The sequence below is a fragment of the Rhipicephalus microplus genome, chromosome 9, assembly GCF_043290135.1.
Source record: "Rhipicephalus microplus isolate Deutch F79 chromosome 9, USDA_Rmic, whole genome shotgun sequence".
NCBI lineage: Eukaryota > Metazoa > Arthropoda > Arachnida > Ixodida > Ixodidae > Rhipicephalus > Rhipicephalus microplus.
Window position 1 is genome coordinate 122,886,036 of NC_134708.1, and position 19,908 is coordinate 122,905,943.

General features: G+C 48.4%; 1 protein-coding gene across 10 annotated transcripts in view; it reads right to left on the reverse strand.

Annotated features, from left to right (window-relative positions):
- Positions 1-19,908, reverse strand: part of LOC119163037 (uncharacterized) — a 214,165-nt gene that overhangs the window by 123,843 nt on the left and 70,414 nt on the right. For 7 of the 10 annotated variants that reach the window (XM_037414931.2, XM_037414927.2, XM_037414925.2 and 4 more), the window contains one exon: positions 1,026-1,125. In XM_037414931.2, the coding sequence (XP_037270828.2) occupies positions 1,026-1,125 (100 nt within the window). The remainder of the gene's footprint in view (positions 1-1,025; positions 1,126-19,908) is intronic. The other 3 variants (XM_037414934.2, XM_037414932.2, XM_037414933.2) reach the window with 1 other exon arrangement.

The window sequence follows — 19,908 nt, forward strand, 5'->3', positions numbered from 1 at the left end:
AACCAAAATTAGCATGGGAAGGTAAGATAATTTGATAAATATGACGTGCTGGTCAAAACATAAACAACTTTGCGTGAACCAAAATTAGCATGGGAAGGTAAGATAACTTGATGAATATGACGCGCTGGTCAAAACATAAATAATGTCCCATTCCCGTCGCGTACGTTGTCAAACACTTTTCGCCAGATAGTGGCACATACCCATGGGCGAGTATGTGCCATGGATATGCGTGTATGTACCTCAGGTGATTGACACTTAGTATCTACTGAGGAACGACGAGAACACACATGGGTAATTTTAACGCCTGATATCGGTAGCGTCGACCCGATGAATGAAAAGAATAAATGTCAGGGCCCCAGCTGGAATCAAACCCAAGCATTCAGCGTGGCAATGAAGCATTCTACCACACAGCTGCGCCCGGTCTCGGAACTACGTTTCAAATGGGCGCTAATCTTCGTGAAACGTCAATTGTGGTTGCAGTGCTCCCTATTTAATTTTAAACATTAGATATGTACTCCTTTGATACAGCTGTCACGTCGGGTTAACGTCAATTGTAGTTAAGTGTCATGCGCTGAAGTTGATTTAGGTAGCAGTGTCCAGGGCCAGCATCTTCGCGAGCATCAGTTCTTCATATCAGCTTCTGGTGTTGCTAATACGCATGTTCCTGTTGGCATCGTTGCGCAAGTACAAACTGGTTATATAAATATCTGCAACTCTTCAATATATGTCTGTGCGTGCGACATTTGTACATATAATTAGCGTCATTTCTGGACATGTCGCACAATAATAAAATTGCGACACGCTCACCTTCCCTCTCATGCTTCGCATAACGTCGATTCCCAAGGTACGTGGGATCTGCCGAATTTTTTTTCTACGTGATGCATCAGAAACGTTTCATAATCTCCATTTTCTTTATGGTGTTCTTAACAATAAAACACGCGAAGATTGCAATATGGCAGGCTCAGAGAAATTCGCAGTCACCTACACTGTTACATATCATACTCGGCCTTGCAGCACAGACATACACGCGGGTGCAGAGACAGCAGCCACTCCAAACGTACCACGGTGTCCCTCCTCGAGTTCAAGCGGCTCCTCAGAAGTGATGTTCCCACTGGGTGACACCACCTGCACAGTAAACGTCAAGAGCGTGTGACAATTTGAATGTAATTTAGAGCAATAAAAACTCAATGATTAATTGCCACATGATTTATCCCAACAAAGGTAAATGCACATAAATGTAAAAAAAACTTCCATCTTTATAAACCACTCAGCAGTTTCAAATGTAAAGCTAGACGAGGGACAGACAAAAGTTCTAACTCGCAATTTTTAGTTTATTACTTTGAAACAACCTTGTATTTAGGCATGAATTACATGCACTGTAAGCACACATGTGCAAACCATGCTACCTTTGTATAGCCTGATAACTCAAAACAATAAGATCAAAAACAAAGCTAAAGAAGGTACATCTTCAGTAAGTTTCCTTGTAGTGCACGTAAACAACAGAAGAATTGAGGCCACATGCAGACAGACAGCGCTCTGTCTGTCTGCATGTGGCCTCATTTCTTTCTGTGGTTTACGTGCACTACAAGTAAACTTACTAAGATGAACTACCAAAAACCCCCATCGCAACTCTCATAAAGGAGGTAACGCGAAAATTTGTATTGGTCATTGCACGATCAGAATGAAAAGACAAGCATCCTGTTTTCCTTCATTCCAGCAATGTACGGTCAGAAAATCCCCGCTCCTAGAGGACGTGTGTTCCCAAACTATGGCAGACGGCCACAGAAGAAAAAGCGCACACATGCATCACGAGAAGCATCATGTGGCAAAAAGCCTGCTCATGGCGCAATAACCCCCATGAATTACCCAAAAACAATAATATTGTCATGGGGATGAGAGAATGAATTAAATAAATATATTTACAAAATATACAGGGAGAGTCAGAGGCAGCTGCAACCAAGATGGAGGAACAGCAGCCACAACAACACGAGCACGGTCGCTTTCATCGTCTTCGTCGTCTATGATGCTCTTTCGTTGCCGATGTCGTGTAACATATAACCCCCCGCCGCTGGCAGCGCCGTCTCGGCACCTAAAGAAGAGCAGGATCATATGCCAAGATGTATGGTTTCAGGCGGGTCACGTGGACGACGTCAGTGGCAGGTGCGGACGACGACGACTGACTGTCTAACGGAGCAATCTCGTGCGTGACCTCGGTAAGCCGGCGTAAAACCTTGTAAGGCCCCGAGTAGCGAGACAGGAGCTTCGAAGAGAGGCCAACGTGGCGGCATGGTGTCCAGAGGAAGACCAATGAACCTGGAGAGTAGGAAACTACTCTGTGATGGCTATCATAGCGGGCCTTCTCAGAGAGCTGCGAGCCAAGAAGATGTTCCCGTGCGATTTGGCGGACCACTTGAGCCCGAGCAGTGGCATCCCGGGCGTACTCTGTAACCGTTTGCGTAGTTGATGGGAGAAGAGTCTCGAAGGGTTACGCTGGATGGTGGCCGAACAATAAATAGAAGGGAGAGAAGCCAGCGGTGTCGTGGCGTGACAAATTGTTCGCGAATGTCACATAAGGCAAAGTACTATCCCAATCAAGGTGATCTTTGGAAACGTACATGGAGAGCATTGTTGTCAAGGTTCGATTTCGGCGCTCGGTAAGACCATTTGTTTGTGGATGATAGGCCGTAGTGAGCTTGTGACGCGTCGAACACAAGCGAAGAACGTCACTTACTACTTTTGAAAGAAATGAGCGACCACGATCGGTCAGCAGCTGTCGAGGAGTGCCATGGTGAAGAATTACATCATGAAGCGAGAAGTCCGTGACGTCAGTGACACAGCTTGTCGGTAGTGCTCGTGTGATAGCGTGTCTTGTGGCGTAATCAGTGGCTACGGCTATCCACTGAGAGTGAGAGAAGTAGGAAATGGTCCAACGAGATCAAGACCGAGGCGGTAGAAGGGAACGGTGGGTATGTCTATTGGTTGAAGCGGACCAGCTAGTGGCAAGGTGGAATGTTTGGAGCGCTGGCAGGACTCACAGGCGGCAACGTATCGGCGCACAGAACGGTAAAGGCCTGGCCAGAAGAATCTACGCCGCACGCGATCGTACGTGCGCGTGACCCCGAGATGTCCCGCGGTTGGGGCGTCGTGAAGCTGTTCAAGTACAGCGGAACGGAGTGTCGCAGGAACTACGAGCAGTAGCTCTGGTCCCTCGGCGCTAGTGTTGAGTCGGCAAAGAATGCTATCGCGTAGAACGAACAAGTGTAGCGACAGGTCTACGTGGGGCAAACGTAGACTCTGCATGATAGACCGCAAGTGGACATCGCTGAGCTGTTCCTTGCATATGTCGGTGAAAGCCGACATGGCGAAGACACAAGGGTCAGAATCATGTGCTGAAAGGTCGGGTGGGTCCACGGGGTGACGGGATAGACAGTCGGCATCTTGGTGCATTAGGCCAGATTTGTATGCCACGTCAAAGCTGTATTCTTGTAGTTTCAAGGCCCAACGGCCAAGTCGTCCAGTTGGATCTTTAAAGGACGACAGCCAGCACAAGGCATGATGATCTGTAATTACCGAAAAGGTGCGGGCAAACAAGTATGGTCGAAATTCCTAGACTGCCCAGACTAGTGGAAGGCACTCACGCTCTGTAATGGAAAACTTGCTCTCCGAAGGAGAAAGGAGGCGACTGGCATAAGCAATGACGCGATCCTGTCCTCGTTGCCACTGGGCGAGAACAGCCCCAATTCCATGTCCGATGGCATCGGTACGAACTTCAGTATGGGCTGACGGTCAAAATGGGCCAAGTTGGGGAGTGAAGCAAGTAATGTTGTAAGGGTGCTGAAGGCAGTTGCTTGGTCAGTACGCCAGTAAAAAGGCATGTCCTTCTTCAGTAGCTCCGTAAGTGGTCGGGCAATGTCAGCAAAATTCTTCTAGAAACGTCGAAAGTAAGAACAAATGCCGATAAATCTGCGTACATCTTTTGCGGAACGTGGTATGGGAAAATCTCTGACAACTCTAATTTTGTCAGGATTAGGTTGCACGCCTCCAGCAATGACAAGGTGGCCCAGCACAGTGATTTCCGGACGGCCAAAGCAACATTTGAAAGAGTTGAGCTGAAGTCCTGCTGTCCGGAAAACCTACCTCAAGAACAGCGATTAAGCAGCTAAGGTGGCTTTCAAATGTAGGTGAAAATACGATGACGTCATCGAGATAGCACAGGCACATGGACCATTTGTATCCATGCAGGAGAGAGTCCATCATCTTTTCAAGTGTAGCTGGGGCATTACACAATCCGAATGGCATAACCTTGAACTGGAAAAGTTCATCCGGTGTGATGAATGCGGTTTTCTCACGGTCTCGATGATCAACAGAAATCTGCCAGTATCCTGATCGCGAATCGATAGATGAAAAGTAGGCAGACCCATGTAGACAGCCGAGAGCATCGTCAATCCGCGGTAGTGGATACACCTCCTTACGTGTTACTTTGCTTAAGTGACGGTAGTCTACGCAGAAGCCCCAGCTGCCATCCTTCTTCTTGACTAGCATGACCGGCGATGCCCATGGACTGCAATCAAGTTGAAGCATGCCGGTTCCACAATCAATAAGGGCAGAGTGGGTGGATAAAAAGTCCATGCCGAGGATAAGTTCATAAGAACATTTCTCGAGCACAGCAAATAGCACTGTCGTGGAGCGATCAGCCAAACTTATACGCGCGGAGCACATTCCAAACACGGGAAACGTGCCGCTGTCGGCGACCTGGATGAGTAGTACTGTGGGTGGCGTTAAAACTTTCCTAAGGCGGCAACGAAGTTTTGAATTCATCACTGATATGTGAGCCCCTATGTCCACAAGAGCAACAAGGGTGTGTCGTCTACCTCAACATCAATAAGGTTGCGTCGAGTCGGCAGCATGGTCAGAGGATTTGGCGGGCAAGTGGTCGATGCAGCATCACCTCCGGGAGCTGCATCATCTAGTTTTCCCGCGGCAGGTGGTCAGTCGGCAACGCTGGTCGGCGAAATTGGGGCGAGCGAGACGACGGGCAACGGGAGAGCGGTGAACGGGACTGGTGAGCATGCGGAGATGGAGAGCGACGACGATATAGCGGCATAGAAGGAACGTCTTCACTGGTGGCCTGAGGTGACTTCTGGTAACTTTTAAAGCATTCATGATCCCTCTCTGGCCGATGGGTGTACCCATAGGATGCCTGATGCCAATACCACCGAGTGTTACAATGGCGGGCCACGTGTCTGATACGGTGACAATTGAAACAAATCGGGCGATCGTCAGCAGTCCTCCACTCGGCTAGATTGCGAGGGCGCGCCAGAAAGTTCTGGCTTTGGGCATACGAAACGGGGTCGACGACGTTTGATAGGCTGAGAGGGAGCTGTAGTGCACTCGGAGGCCAGTCCAGCATTGGAAAGCTCTTGTCACACAATGGCATGTACGAGTGGCACCATCTGAGGGCTAGAGTCACAGGCAAGGGAGCACGTAGACGCAGGAGACAGATCTTCAAGGTCACGTCTGATGATCTTGGTCACGTGCTCTGCAGTTAACGGCGTCTGTAGTGTAGGCCCGTCTTCGCATGACCAGGTTGCTGCTGTGTTTGGTAGTCGAGTGAAATTATGGGCGATACGTCGACTTTTTGCGGCCTCAAAACACTGACACTCCTTGATGATGGTATCGACTGTGTTGCAGTCCTTGCATATGAGAAGGTTGAATGCATCATCTGCAATGCATTTCAATATGTGGGCTACTTTTTCGGTTTCTTCCATGCCATTGTCTGCTTTTCGGCAAAGGGCAAGCACGTCCTGTATATAAGTCACGTAGTACTCTGATGACGTTTGCACACGAGATGCCAACTCCTTCTTGGCCGCTGCCTTTCTACCCACAGACTTGCTGAAAAGGGCGCGCATCTTTTCTTTGCACACATCCTAGCTTCCAATTTCATCTTCGTGGTTCTCAAACCACACTTTTGCTGTTCTTTTGAAGTAGAACAGCATATTGGCTAACACAAGAGTTTCATCCCAGCGGTAATTTTTACTTATACGTTCGTACAATGGCAACCATTCTTCAATGTCGACATCATCCGTGCCACAGAACGTGCCAGGATCTTTTAGCTGTGGAAGGACAACAGTTCTTGTTGTTGTCACTTCGGCGGGAGCGGGGTCCCTGGTTTGCCATGGTGGAAAAATTGAAGCGCCGGCCACTGCGGAGCTCCATTATATCGTGTTGTACCCCGCACCATCACCAAATGTCACGGGGGTGAGAGAATGAATGAAATAAATATATTTACAAAATATACAGGGAGAGCCAGAGGCAGCTGCAGGGAGAGTCAGAGGCAGCTGCAGCCAAGATGGAGGAACGGCAGCAACAACAACACGAGCACGGTCCCTTTTATCGTCATCGTCGTCTATGATGCTCTTTCGCTGCCGATGTCGCGTAACAATATATTATGGCTCCAGGCATGCAAGCTGTGTTCACTTCATCTTAGGGGTGTTCGGAGTGATTTAAAAAATTGAAAAACCAGCATTTGCGTCACTTTCACATTGCCTCAGTGAAAGTGTGAAACTGAGGCCATAAAGAAGAAGACAATATTTTGGCACACCAGATACCATGAAAGGCTTTTGCAAAGAATCCCTGGTGCTTGAACAATATAAAGAAATTTTCGAGCTTTTTCTCTATAAGAAAAATGGGGTCAAGCAAAGCTGGGCATGTGCAATGTCTCTCATTACTTTTCCTTAACTCCTGAGCACTTTAGGAACCCAGGCTCTCAGGCACAATCGCATATATTAGAAACGTGGGTTAGAAAACCCACCGTTATGCACACAAGTTAATATATGAATGGTCACCGAACTGCATGTGCTACACTTAGCACGGGTGTAGCCAAGGAGGGCTGGTGGATTCAAACCTCCTAAAATTTTTCAGTTTTGCTTGTACATGCATACACGCACACATGCAAATGTATGCACAAGCAGATATAAAGTATGATTGGACAACAATCACCCTGAAAAGAATTTCTGGTTACCCCTGGCATTTAGTAATGCGTGACATTTCTACTAACTTTTCTGCACAGTACTAATTCAGCTCCGTTTGCAGTCGTTGCCCAGGCTGCATGGGTACTTGAGTAAACTTGTCACGTGCCAGCTTTGCACACAATGTCGCAGATGTCATGCAGTGGAATATAACAGCATGGCACGGCTTTGCTTGTACGCACAGTGCTGTTAAAGGCAACGGCTATACATGGCGAATAAATTTTAAAATTCTCACTGTGTACGATTCATTTTGCCGGGCATGAGGAACTTATTCCTTTATCTTAGTCTCTACGAACTGCAATACGACGGAGAAACAGCAGCATCATACGAGGGAGAATGACTGAATCACTTTCCGCTTGCCCTTCGGTTCCTTCAGCACAGCAAAAATATACGTTAACTTGCATGGCGAGTAAATTCACAGCAAAATAGGAACTTTATAAACATGCTGACCAGACCACTTGCTTCACTCAGTGGACACTAATTCACTCTTTCCGCTGATTTTTGAAGAATAGTCACGACGGAAAACTTAAAAAGCTTGGTTCCAGGTGCAGGTGTGAGACAGCTAAAACTGAATTGGGAGCAGTTTTTGAAGCTACGAAATTTCACTTTCGGAGCAGATGAACCTTGCTTTGGAGCAGTCAGAGGCATTTATTACGTCGTCCTGGGAGCTTGAAAAAGCAAACTTTTAGCAACACGGGGGCACAAGTCCATATTTTAATTTACTCACAATACACATCACACTGAAACAGACTTTGAAGAAAGCTTTTGAACAGATTATTGCCAGGTATGAACTGCACTACCTTTTTATAAACCACGCGACCTGTCCAGCCCTTGTAACAAATGTGAAATAAGATTTTAAAAAAGTTTTGAAAACAAGGTTCACCAGAAACATTTGAAAAAAAAAAAAAATGCATCATGCTCATAAAATTTTTTTTTTTTAATGTGATGGCACAAGAATCATAGCTACGTAACAGTGGGCCTCCGCTTAAGAAAAGTGACATGCTATCATCAAGTGTAATACAAGCTTTTGACCAACAACAAAAGTACGATGCACCGCCGTTCGCGGACACGTTGTGAGGGGCCACTTTCGAGAGTGTGGTACGGAAGCCGGGAAAATTCACCACACTAACTATCTCATTAGGCCCGTGCGTATGGCACTAAGTGATAAGTGGATGGTACCAGATAATAACGCCGCTCGACGCGCACAACCACGTGTTAACAGTACTGAGCACATTCGTCTGCTCTATTTTATTTAATATTGATGGCCATCAACTTGCGATTGCTACCCGCACTGCCCCGCGAACGAACCCTCGAACGAACAGAGGCCAGACTTGTCGAGAAAAAAAAAAAAAAAGAAAGAAGTATGTCCGTCACACTGCGGAATGGCCATGGACTGAAACAACAGTCAAACATAAAGCTAAGCCTAAAGCTCGTGTAGCCCAGAGCCGGCACGCCGCTAAGCCTTTTAAAGCGCTCACTGCGAGTTTCTATTACAAAAAGGAGCAGTATTGCGATTCCCCGTTTTTGAAAACTGTGCCACGTGATCGCCAATGCGTCATGAGTCATGTACAAAGCGCCGAGATGCCAGTTTAAACTGGTTTGAACACCACGATTTCTGTGCACCACAGGTTCGCACATTGTGCAAGTTCCATACCGTGCACTGTGGACGACTATTTACTGCTGTACCAAGTGGGTCTCTCCCTACCTGCAGACACTGATGTGTAGAACGTGCGCACCTAGGTGACTGCAAGCAGCAGTGTCGACATGAAAACCGCAACAGCCCGAGCAGCGTGCTACGCACAACAAAGAACCTGAGAGTCGAAATCCCGCTATGCATGTTGTTCGGTTAGGGTGGCTAACTCCGTGGTTTTCGGGAAATGACAGAGGTGCCTGAACACACAGCCTAGCTAGCAGAAGCAGCATGTTCGATGCACGGCAGCAAACTTTTGAGGTGTCACGCATATATACAACAGTCCACATGAGATTATACCTGCCCCGTGGGAGCTTTCGTCACTAGAAATGTGTGAAGTAAAGAACACGCTAGGGCGCGTCTTTTTTCCTTGGTACTCCTGGCGCTGCTTAGAAAATCATGTAGTCAACTCAACCTTTTTTCTGAAGCAGAGGTTGGCACGTGTCTACACTGCTAACCTGCTGACATCATCATAAAGAGACGTTTTTCTTTAATGTAATAAATCACACAACTCTTACAAAGACAAATGATGTATCCACTAAAATATCACGTGAAGTAATTTCGTTTCTCCATCTCAATCACCTTGCGGACACACATGTCAAACAAAATGTCTTTAGTGGTTGAAGTCTCTCTTGAGCTTTCGAAGAGAGCGGACGTGTGTTTCTTGCTTTCGCGTCTGTGAGAGACGCTCTCGCGTCTTTTGCAACGCTCCCGCTTCCTTTCACGTAGGCTTTTTGCCAGTGCTTTAGCGTTTCCATCGCATGTTCCTGCCGCGCCTGGTTCGCCTCGCCGTGGAGTACATGATTGAAGAAACCACGATTTCGGCAGAAGAATGGTCGGACGGCTCTTGGCAGCCATCGCCGCACCTCCACGGCGCCCAGCAAGCGACGCCCCCCCGTAACGACCTGAAACCACGCCCGCCGCCCCTGCGAAGACAAGGTCTACGACCGAGGATGCCGCCTGATGCCATCTACATCATGGGATGGCCAAAAACACCTGTCGACCTTATGAAGCTGCCGCCATGGCAACTGTATGAAGTCCTGCTGAAGGCTGCTTCGCTACCGAACCAGCCACCAACATCCCGCGACAAAGTGCGGGTTCACCCCTTAAACAACACCTTCACCCTTAAGTGTGCGAGAATCCGTTCGAGCACAAGCCTACCTTCACATCTCGTCACTGCAGATCGAAGTCCGGACCATCGAATTTCACGTTTACACCCCACCACCCGACGAGGCATTTCGTGGCATTATGTTCAACGCCTACGACAGCTTTAATGATGCAGAAATCTTGAAGGACTTGCAAGAAAACAACCCAAATATGCCGGCTGTGGGTGGCCGTCGCATGGGACAGACCAACCCTGTACTCGTCACCATGCTTGGAGATTGTTTGCCACGATAGATCTTCTATCACGCTGTCTACATTCGCTTCTACCCCTTCTACCCAAAAGTAGAAGCATGCTTTAACTGCCGTAAGGTGGGTCATCATACTGGCGTTTCCCCTTATCTAAAACGCAACCGCTGTGGGCGTTGTGGCGAGGAACACTCGTCAATCCCACAGGGCACCCAACCGACATGCCATGCCCGCTGCATCGTTTCTAAGGGCGGTCACGCAACGAACAGTTTGAACTGCAAACGCCGTTTCGTTAAGAAGCCTACCCCGTCTGGCTACGCACCTGCGCAAGCACGCGACGAAGAGCCACAACCGCAGCAGCCATCAATCCTTCCCACCAGTCACTCACAGTCCCAAGAGCAGTCGTACTCGCCTCTCGGCCAGCCGCAGCAGCAGCAACAAACAGACCATTCCGGACCCCGCAACCATGGCCAGTCCCAGTTGAGGTCCCAATCCAGGCCCCGGTCCAAGTCCAGGACCAAGTCCAGGTCCAAGTACGGTCCAAGTCACGGTCCAAATCCCGATCGCACTCCCGTTCTGCTAGCTACCTCAACTGGTCCTTGTCACCTCTCTCCTCCTCCCCTGGTTCGTCCCAGGGATGGTCACAGTCATCATCCGTGCCTTGTCCCAAGAAGCTTGCCAGGGCGCAAGGACCCCCAGCGTCGCTCAAAGCGTCACCAACGTTGTCGCAGGATCCACAGCGAAGGTAGTTGGTCAGGGAGAACTCCTCACTTACGGCACAACTTTCCTCGCAGCAGTCTCAGCTCTCTAAACTAATATCCCAGATAGGAAACCTTGCACAATACATCGTCATTAAAAGCAAAGCTAGACAAAACCCTTGAGCAACCAGCCGCGACTGTGTCGGAACCGATGGCGGCCATCTCTTCCCCATCCCAGTCGCAATCGCAGCCCGCAGGTAAGGGCAAAGCAAACACCTCCACCGCGTCGCTTCATGCCGAAACTGATATCGCTACGGCGGTCTCTAAAGCATTATCTACGGCTCTCATGACCCAAGGCACGAAATTCGAAGTCCGTTTTAACACTCTGCAACAAGCCATTGCAGACACGAACACATCACTGAACGCCCAGAAGAGTTATAGGGAGGCCACCAATAATTCACTGAATGCTCTCAAAAATTACACGGAGTCCACCACCGCCAAAGTCTATGCACGGCTTGAGCGCCGCGAGCATCCCCCTTGTTCGGCCAACCTGCCACGCTGCAAGTGGGCCCCAAGCCTGCAATGGTTTAATCATGGCGTGTTCCACACTGACCATATGGCAGTGGAACTGCAGGGGTACCGTAAGAAACGGAGCCACCTGCAGCAGCTCGTACAGAAACTGCAAGCTGATCCGCGGGCGACGGAACCGGCCCCGAATGTTATCGCCTTGCAAGAGACATCTACTCTCTTCACCCTCCCGGTTACGTGGCCTACCATCAGCTTGATAAGCATCCTTCTTCCTGCACATACACGCTCGTTCATAGCAGCCTCACAGCTGTACAGCACGAATTGGAAGCAACAAGCATTCAGCATACGATCATAGAGATTCTACCACGCAAACGCACAGGCAAGTCGCTTTTCGTTCTGAATGTCTACAGTTCACCCTGTGAGAAAGCAGCAGACTTCTCTCGCCTTTTCACTGAGACAATCTCGTCAGAGACGCGCAGCTGCTCTTGCTCAGCGACTTTAACGCACGACATCCCAATTGGGGCTACACGCACACGGATCTGAAAGGCACGATGCTATGGTCGTTAGTACAAGACCTTCGCCTTACCCTACTTAACAATCTGCAGCAGTCGCCCACACGCATTGGCAAAAGTGTGTGCCGTGACACATCACACTGTGCAGGAAGATTACGCGTGCTACTTGGGACAACACGGGCCTTTTAGTGAGCAGTGACCACAACATTCTCGCGATAAAAATTCAAGCGTGCCTTAGCAAGAAGCCGAAACCCACAACTCGCATTACCGAATGGCCAAAATTTTGCCGTTGCGTGAAGAACGAGCCTCCGACATCATTACAGACATCAATGAATGGGTCGATTCTTTGCAAGAGCCCGTGCAAGTCACAACCAATGAAGTGAAGACTACCGCCGACTTGCCCACAACTGACTCTCGCCTCCTCCACATGTGGGACGCACATGCCGTCTTCATGCGCAGGTGGCACCGGCAGCGTCACAACAAGGAATTGCGCCACCACATCAAAGCGCTAGTGCGCGAAATCGAGAACCACAGCCTTGCCCTTGCGAGACAGCAGTGGGGTCAGCTGTGTGACAGTCTCAACGGGCAGATGAGCTACAAGAGAACGTGGCACCTACTACAACACTTGCTCGATCCCCGAGTGTCCAAGTGGTCTGCACAAAAACAGCTTCACTGGCTGCTACACCATTACCCCGGCATGGACGCCAAGCTGCTCGAAGAGTTGGCTCGTCGTTACGTGAACCTCGCCCAGCCGAACGCGCCGCCGGAGCGTTTTCTCCCGTACAGCAGCAAACCGAACCCCTGACTTGACGAAAATATTACGGAGGTGGAAATCTGCGCTGCAATGCTCAAACTTCACACAACGTCAGCGCCTGGTCCTGATAGCGTAACCAACAAGTCCCTCCGAAATCTCTACGTGAAATCAGTGGCTGCGCTCATGCGGTACGTTATTGAGTGCTGGCGCTCGGGCCATATACCACAAGAGAGGAGACACACGAGACTTGTATTTATCCCCAAACCAGGCAAGAAGATGGACATCGCCAACCTACGCCCCATATCACTCACATCTTGCACTGGCAAGCTAACAGAGCATGTTGTCCTTGCCCGAGACCTACGCTGAAGAAAATGGCCTTCTCCCTTTCACGATGCTCGGCTTTCGCGCCCACCTATCGACGCAAGACACACTAGTGCAAATACACCAGGGCCTCCTTTGTACCCCGCCGAAGGCCAGCGCTCGCGCCGTGCTCGGTCTAGAATTTCATAAGGCATTCGACTTGTTGCCACACGTAGCCATTGCCTCAAACCTTGCTGCCATTGGCCCAGGTGAACGTACGTATAACTACATATGTGACTTCCTTTTGAATCGTACTGTTGAAATATTGTTAGCCATTGGCTCCGCCTCTAAACACTTCACACTCGGAGAGAAGCACCCCTCAAGGAGCGGTTTTGTCTCCATTTCTATTTAACCTTGCTATGTGCAGCACGCTGCCTTCTCCACTCGAACGAATCCCGGGCCTTCATCATACCATCAATGCAGACGACGTTACGCTGTGGACGAATACATGTTCAGACGGCTAGATAGAGGAGACCCTCCAGCGTGCAGCCGACGCCGTCATTAGCCACGCGACGCCGGCAGGCCTCATGTGCTCGGAAAGCAAGTCGGAGCCCTTGCTGCTTCGCCCAGGAAGTGTACAAAGTGTACAAGACGGCTCTTGGCCTTATTCGTACGACTTCCTCGTCGTGTCTCCTCAGCCTCGGCATCCACAACAATGTCGACAAACTCATGAAAGCGCATCGCACAGCACAGATCCAGGGACTCTGCGGTAACAAGAGCGGCCGCTGGATAGTCGCTTGCATCGGACTCACCACCTCGCCATCGGGTGCAGACCAGGTCTCTATACCTTCTACTTTATGTCGGCGTTTTCTCATCAGACCACTGCCGAAAAACATGCTTGCAGGACACCACGACGGTAGACGGCGCACACGAGCCCAAGCCTTACACGACGACTACGCCTCACGGCCCGATGTGGCCTACGTGGACGCAGCCCGCTACCCCTCTCAACCAAGCGTGTGCGCACTTAGCATAATAACTACTCGCACCCCCCCTCAACACCGATGCAATCTTGCGAGTAGCCGGCTCTGTCCGTGCCCTCTACCCTGCTGAAGCTGGGAAAGCGGCCATAGCTATCGCGGTGTCCTCCGGGTTCACTACGTTCCTCAGCGACTCGAAAACCGCTATCTCGTATTTCGCTCGTGGTACCATTGCTCCCGGTACCTTACGGCTCCTTCGATCCCTCGTCTATCTCAAAGACGAGGATCCGCCTCACATATCTCTCATCTGGGTCCCGGTGCACGCGGCAAACCTGGAGAACGAAGTCACCCACTGACAAGCTCGAGAATCCGTCAATAGAGTGGTGGGCCCCGCCACGAACCCAGAGAACACTGGCGAGCCCCTCATATCCTATCATGAAAGTGCTCAGCACTATCGCCTCGCACATCGAAAAAAACCACTGCCGCATCCCAAACTCACGAAACCACAAGAAATCACATGGCACCGCCTCCAAACGAACTCGTTCTCGTGCCTGCAGGTATACGAGCACATTTACCTCGATATGTTCAGTCCGCATTGGTCAAAATATGGCTCCGTCGCCTCCTTTTCTCATATACTATGGGACTGCAGCGAGGATCCACCCCCGCCTCATCTCCAGACCAATTCCTCGTCCGAGGCATGGGAAAGAGTACTCCGAGATATGAGCCTAGGACAGCTCCGCGCCATACAGCGAGCTGAATAGGTGGCAGCCAGGCACGGCCTGATTGCCATTCCTCTGTGAATCTTTTTTCACTTAAATAAAGTTGTTTCTCTCTCTCTCTTTTAGTGGTTAATACCCAGACACAAGCAGCACTCCAAGTGATGGTATCACTAGTGACTCACGTTATGTCCCCACACTTCAGTGCAATGAATGCACTCATGCAACTAGCCGTCAGGTAAATGTTTTTCAAAGTGTGATAAACTGATCACTAGTACACTGTCAAGTGAGGTTATCACTCCTGACTATTGTGACGACACCTCTTTTCACAATCATGAATGTGTTCACACAACCTGGCAACATGCATGTCAAACAAAGTGGCTTTGAATGGTTAATTACTAAATCACTACTAGCACAATGTAGAGCTGCGCTATCAATAATAACTCACGTGACGTCATCACTCTCCACTTCCATGAATGCACTCGCGCATTTTGCTGACATGCTTGCCAAACGAAATAGTTCTAAAAGGGTAATAAAGAAATCACTAGCGATATAACAGGTGATGTTTCCACTACAGACCTACCTGATGTCACCACTGTTCCAAGTCATGTACTCGGCAATCTGCCCACATGTAAAAACAAAACAACGAATTTAAAGGTGATATATATATATATATATATATATATATATACACACAGTCGAGCCCGCTTATAACAAACCTGAGCGTGATGCGGCATTCGTTCGCTGTATCCTGAAGTTCATAGTAAATGAAACACAGCTTTTAAAAAAAGTTGCGAGTGAAAACACAAACTTTTTTTGCCCCAAAAAGTCTGCGATGCACCCGTTTCAAAAAGCAGAAGCGATAAGGGTGGTCTCGAGTTCATTTAAAATGGCAGAGTGCTCATTCGCCGAGGCCCGTGGCATAAGCTGCATGAGGCACTGAGTTTCGTCATTCTCGCAATCCGATTCCTCCAAATTGCTCTCGCCACGTACTTCATTCACAATGCCCTAATTCGTGCACGGTTCCGTAGTGACGGCACCATAATCGGCCGCAATTGAACCATCGCAACAGATGTCCCACCCGCTCTCCCAGGTCGGAGTCGACGACGCACTGGCACAAATCGCCGCCGCAGGTCGGAAGCTTCAGGCTCGGCATCGGGCCCGACGTCGACGAAGTCGGCCTTGCGAAAACAGTTTCGCCCTCATGTAGTCGTCACCACCACCCCCAAAACATTCACCATCTCCACAGCTGAATACCGGGACGCATGAAGCGGCAAGTTGGCAGCCAGGTGGTCAAGAGCTATGAGCAAGCGCTCCGCAACGCGACACCTAGCACGCGGATTACACTCAAGCCAAGAGGTCACACTTTCGACGTTTTGTTGAGCGGCAGGAAAAAGCGTGCTAGTCCTTTCGTCGACCATCATGACCACACATGGACACCAAGAGCAAGCAATACGCGCACATACGACACACATGCCAAAACGCGTGGAACAGCTCTGGGCCCTATTTCAGTCAGAAAACGAAACTAATTCGAGCCAGCGTGGCGGACATCGCGGAGCGGTGGAGACGGGCAAAGGGGTTGTGATCAAGAGCGGAGAGCAGACTTGCGAGAGAAGGCCAAAGAGTTGCGATAAAGAGTGGGGATGATGCGGCGGGAGAGCGACCTTGAAAACCAAAACACACAGGAAAGAGGCAGGTTGGGTAGCTTGCTTGAAAAATCCGTGAAACTCGCACGTAGAAAAACTTTAAAAGAGTGCATGGCCGCCCGAATCGGTGTGCGCGGCGGTGTTCGAAGAATCGGCGGCCATGATAAAACATTTGTTTTGTTGCACCGGCGGGTTTCGTGGCCTCACAAACTTCGATATTTCGCGATTCGTTCCGCGGAAATTAGCAGCCGCTTTTGCGCTTCCGCACGCACGCGGAAGGCATGCTGAGTTGAGTGGGAAGTAAGCGAGAACAAGTCCTAATACGAAACGAATTGCAAACTACCAGAGTCGGTGGGTAGCGTACGCGCATGCACTACACGCGCACTATCGGATACAGTCTGTGGCCGACGATGTTGGCAAATGGTCTGGTCACTCCAGGCCGGCGACGTCAACGACAGTATTAGCGATTGAAAACGGGGTAGATGGCCGACCAGCCTTCGAAAGGTCAGTAGCAGTGTGAAAACACGGGCCTCGTCTGGCAATGCGGGGTTCTCAGAGTAGCGGGGAGACAAAGTACGGAGGGGTGCGTAACAAAAGCGGTCGGGGAGAGCGGCAACTAGAGGGGCGCGGAGGCATGGTCGACGTTTAACAATAAAAATGTATGGGCACCTCGCCGATGCCTGATCGGTGGTCGAAAATGGTTTTCCAGGAAGTCGGCAGACCGCTGACTCCGTTCGCTGTAACCGATCAGCGGCGCTCAGAGACGTTCGTTGTAAATGCGATTTTGTGCCATTGAACCAATGTATATTATTTTCACGATCACGCGGATATTGTTCGTTTTAAGTGAAAGTTATATGTGGACACGACTGTATATATATGTATATATGTAGATAGTTAGAGAGATAGATAGATTAATAGATATGCACTGACCCTTCCTTATGCAATTCGCAAAAATTTATGTCGAAAGAATGCCGACACATGGATGACGTGCGGGGACGCAGAAAGGTCGTGCCAATGGAACTTCTTGTCAACCAGCCCCTTCTCTGAAGGAAAGGGCAGTAGGCAGAGTGCTCGCAGTGACATCACACTATTTGCAAACAGGGGGGGGAGGGGGGCATGTCTATTGCTGCAACTTTTTTTTTGTTTGGCAGATAGTGACCCCAAATACGCTCTTTTGGTTTTACAGTATGCGAGCTTATCTGTTGAGCGATGTATACTGCCTGTGATACCACTAGTTCAAGGTGCAATTTATTATACGTTGTAGTTGTAAGATTTGTTCAATATATAGTGAGCGTTACGGATTATAAAGTTCATCCCGGAATCCCAAGACGGGCAAGAAAATTAATATTGATAACAATCAAGTAACTAGGCCGAATTCAGCACACCTCTTATCACTTGCGTCACGTGCACGCATTAACGACCTTAGGCTTTAGGACCATCCACCTCATATTTACATCTCATTAGTAACATTTATGACGTTCAAAGCATGTTAAACCCAAATTCAATTTGAATACAGCAGATGTTCAAGACGAACATTCATGTTTACATGCAGAGAGTGGTACATTTTCTTGTCGTAAAACTAAGAAGTTTCACACTGCCGGATTTGCAATTTCCCCGGTATGTGCATTCATATATGCGTAACTTGCATATTTAGTTATAGGCTCACGTATATAAGCTGTACAAAAGGTTTTCAAGGCAACTGGATGCATTATAAGGATACTTCTTGGGCACTTTTCGTTGGCTGCGACAATGTAATAGTGCAAACCGAATTGGTGCCGTTCTTTCAGTAAAGCACACAAATGTAACTCGTTTCAACAATATACAGCAGTACGCGCACATAATACATACTATATCGCGGACAATTACTTGCCTAACCAATTATGACCTTAGTGTTAAAAGCACTGAAACAAGGTTTTCAAGAGGGTTATTAGCCACAGAAGTTCCGAATGTATGAGTGCATTTCAACTTCGCGGTGTGATGTGACGCCAACGGTGTGTTAAAGCTGACAGCGAAAATATTTGGCATTGATTGCGTAGCTTGTCGCTTCTGTGTTAATCATACAGAGTAAAATATATGGGAGTGCCGACTCAGATATTGATGACACTGTTATAATCGTGATACAAAAACAAACAGCTTGAGTACTCAAACTAGCGCCAACACCGTGCAATTTATTATGCACCAATCGAATATTTAATTGACACGTTCTTTTCAGTGATGTTCTTTCATAAGTTTGAGACCCAAAAATCTATTTAGCCTCTCAATATTTATAAATGATCTAAAATTAACAGATTGTTTTTGCAATCACTGAGCGACATGAAGCCAGGTTTTTTTCTTTACAATCCGCCGTCTGCCCTAGTGGCAATGAAGGTAGACAATCAAGAAGCTTCGCCATTTTTACTTATAAATAGACTGTACAGACGACAGAAAATAATAGAGCAGGTGACCACGCAATGGGGCAGACGATGAAAAAACTTTATATGTACTTGTAGACAGACGGGACAAATGACAGAAAGTAAGAGAGCCGACGACAGCGCAGACGGTGCAGACATCATAAATGCTTCGACGATACAGACGGCAGAAAATAAGGCAGCCAACGACTACAGAGACGATGCAGACAATAAAAAAGCTTCCAGTTGGCGTAGAAGAGTGACATAAAGTTGTATTATGGTATTATCTGTCAGTCATCCACCCACATCAGATGCCAAAGGAACTCTTCTCAACCTGGCTTCTGGTTACACAATTACTTTAGTAAGTGGCGCAGTACATACGGTTCCAAGAGCATCAGTCTGCATGAAAGGAATAAACGAAGAAAGACTACAGCTGTGGAGAAGGCACAGCATTAGGCTGCACCGCATTGTCACCAGTGATGGGAAGACTAAAGAGCTGGGTATGGCAACATGCCGAAAGATCTTTATATGGTAGCACGGCGAAATGTGCCATTTGCTATGAAGCGTGAAAACTTGGGTAATTCAGTTGTGCCGTTTGCAATGAGCAGTTTCGCATCAATATGTGAACATCGTCTCTCACTGTGCATCTTCTGAATGAACATGGACTTCAAAAGAAGCCGTCCAAGCGCTGCTCGTAAGTTGAAGTCGGTACTCCGAAAGCTTTTGAAGTACCTTTTCAGTAACTTATGTACTTCAATAAATTGTCTCAATACTCATAATGAAGTATTTTGTTGCACTTCGGGAACTCGGTCCTAAATGTGAGACATGTTTTAAATACTGGTACAGCCCATTGACCTTACGTAGGTATCGAACAGCCATTTTTCGTCATAATCGGGTGTTGCTAGTATCTAACTTCTTTATCGTGTTTGTCTCCGTTAAGGCAGCCGCAAAAAGGACCCAATAAATGCTGTGAACGTTTATTAGAGTAGGGCATAATCACAATCAGCAGTGCATCATATGTAACTGTCACATTACAAAAGAAAACCTCTGGTTCGGTAAAACATGACAGAATGAGAATTATTTGACGTGAACATCTCGCTCTGAGACAATACAAGGTTTACGTACATGAGTTTTGAACGATGCTATGTCTGTATTTTAGTATAAAACATTCTTCATCTTGAAACAGAACCATGCTAAGAAACAGCTGGGAAATATGTTTCGCTCTTGCTCATAGCTTTAGAAGTATGCACTTTGTAAGTGTTTTCTTGCCATAATTTCTTTCCGGAACGAAGAATGCTTTCGATGCTTGCTCTCAAGCATCC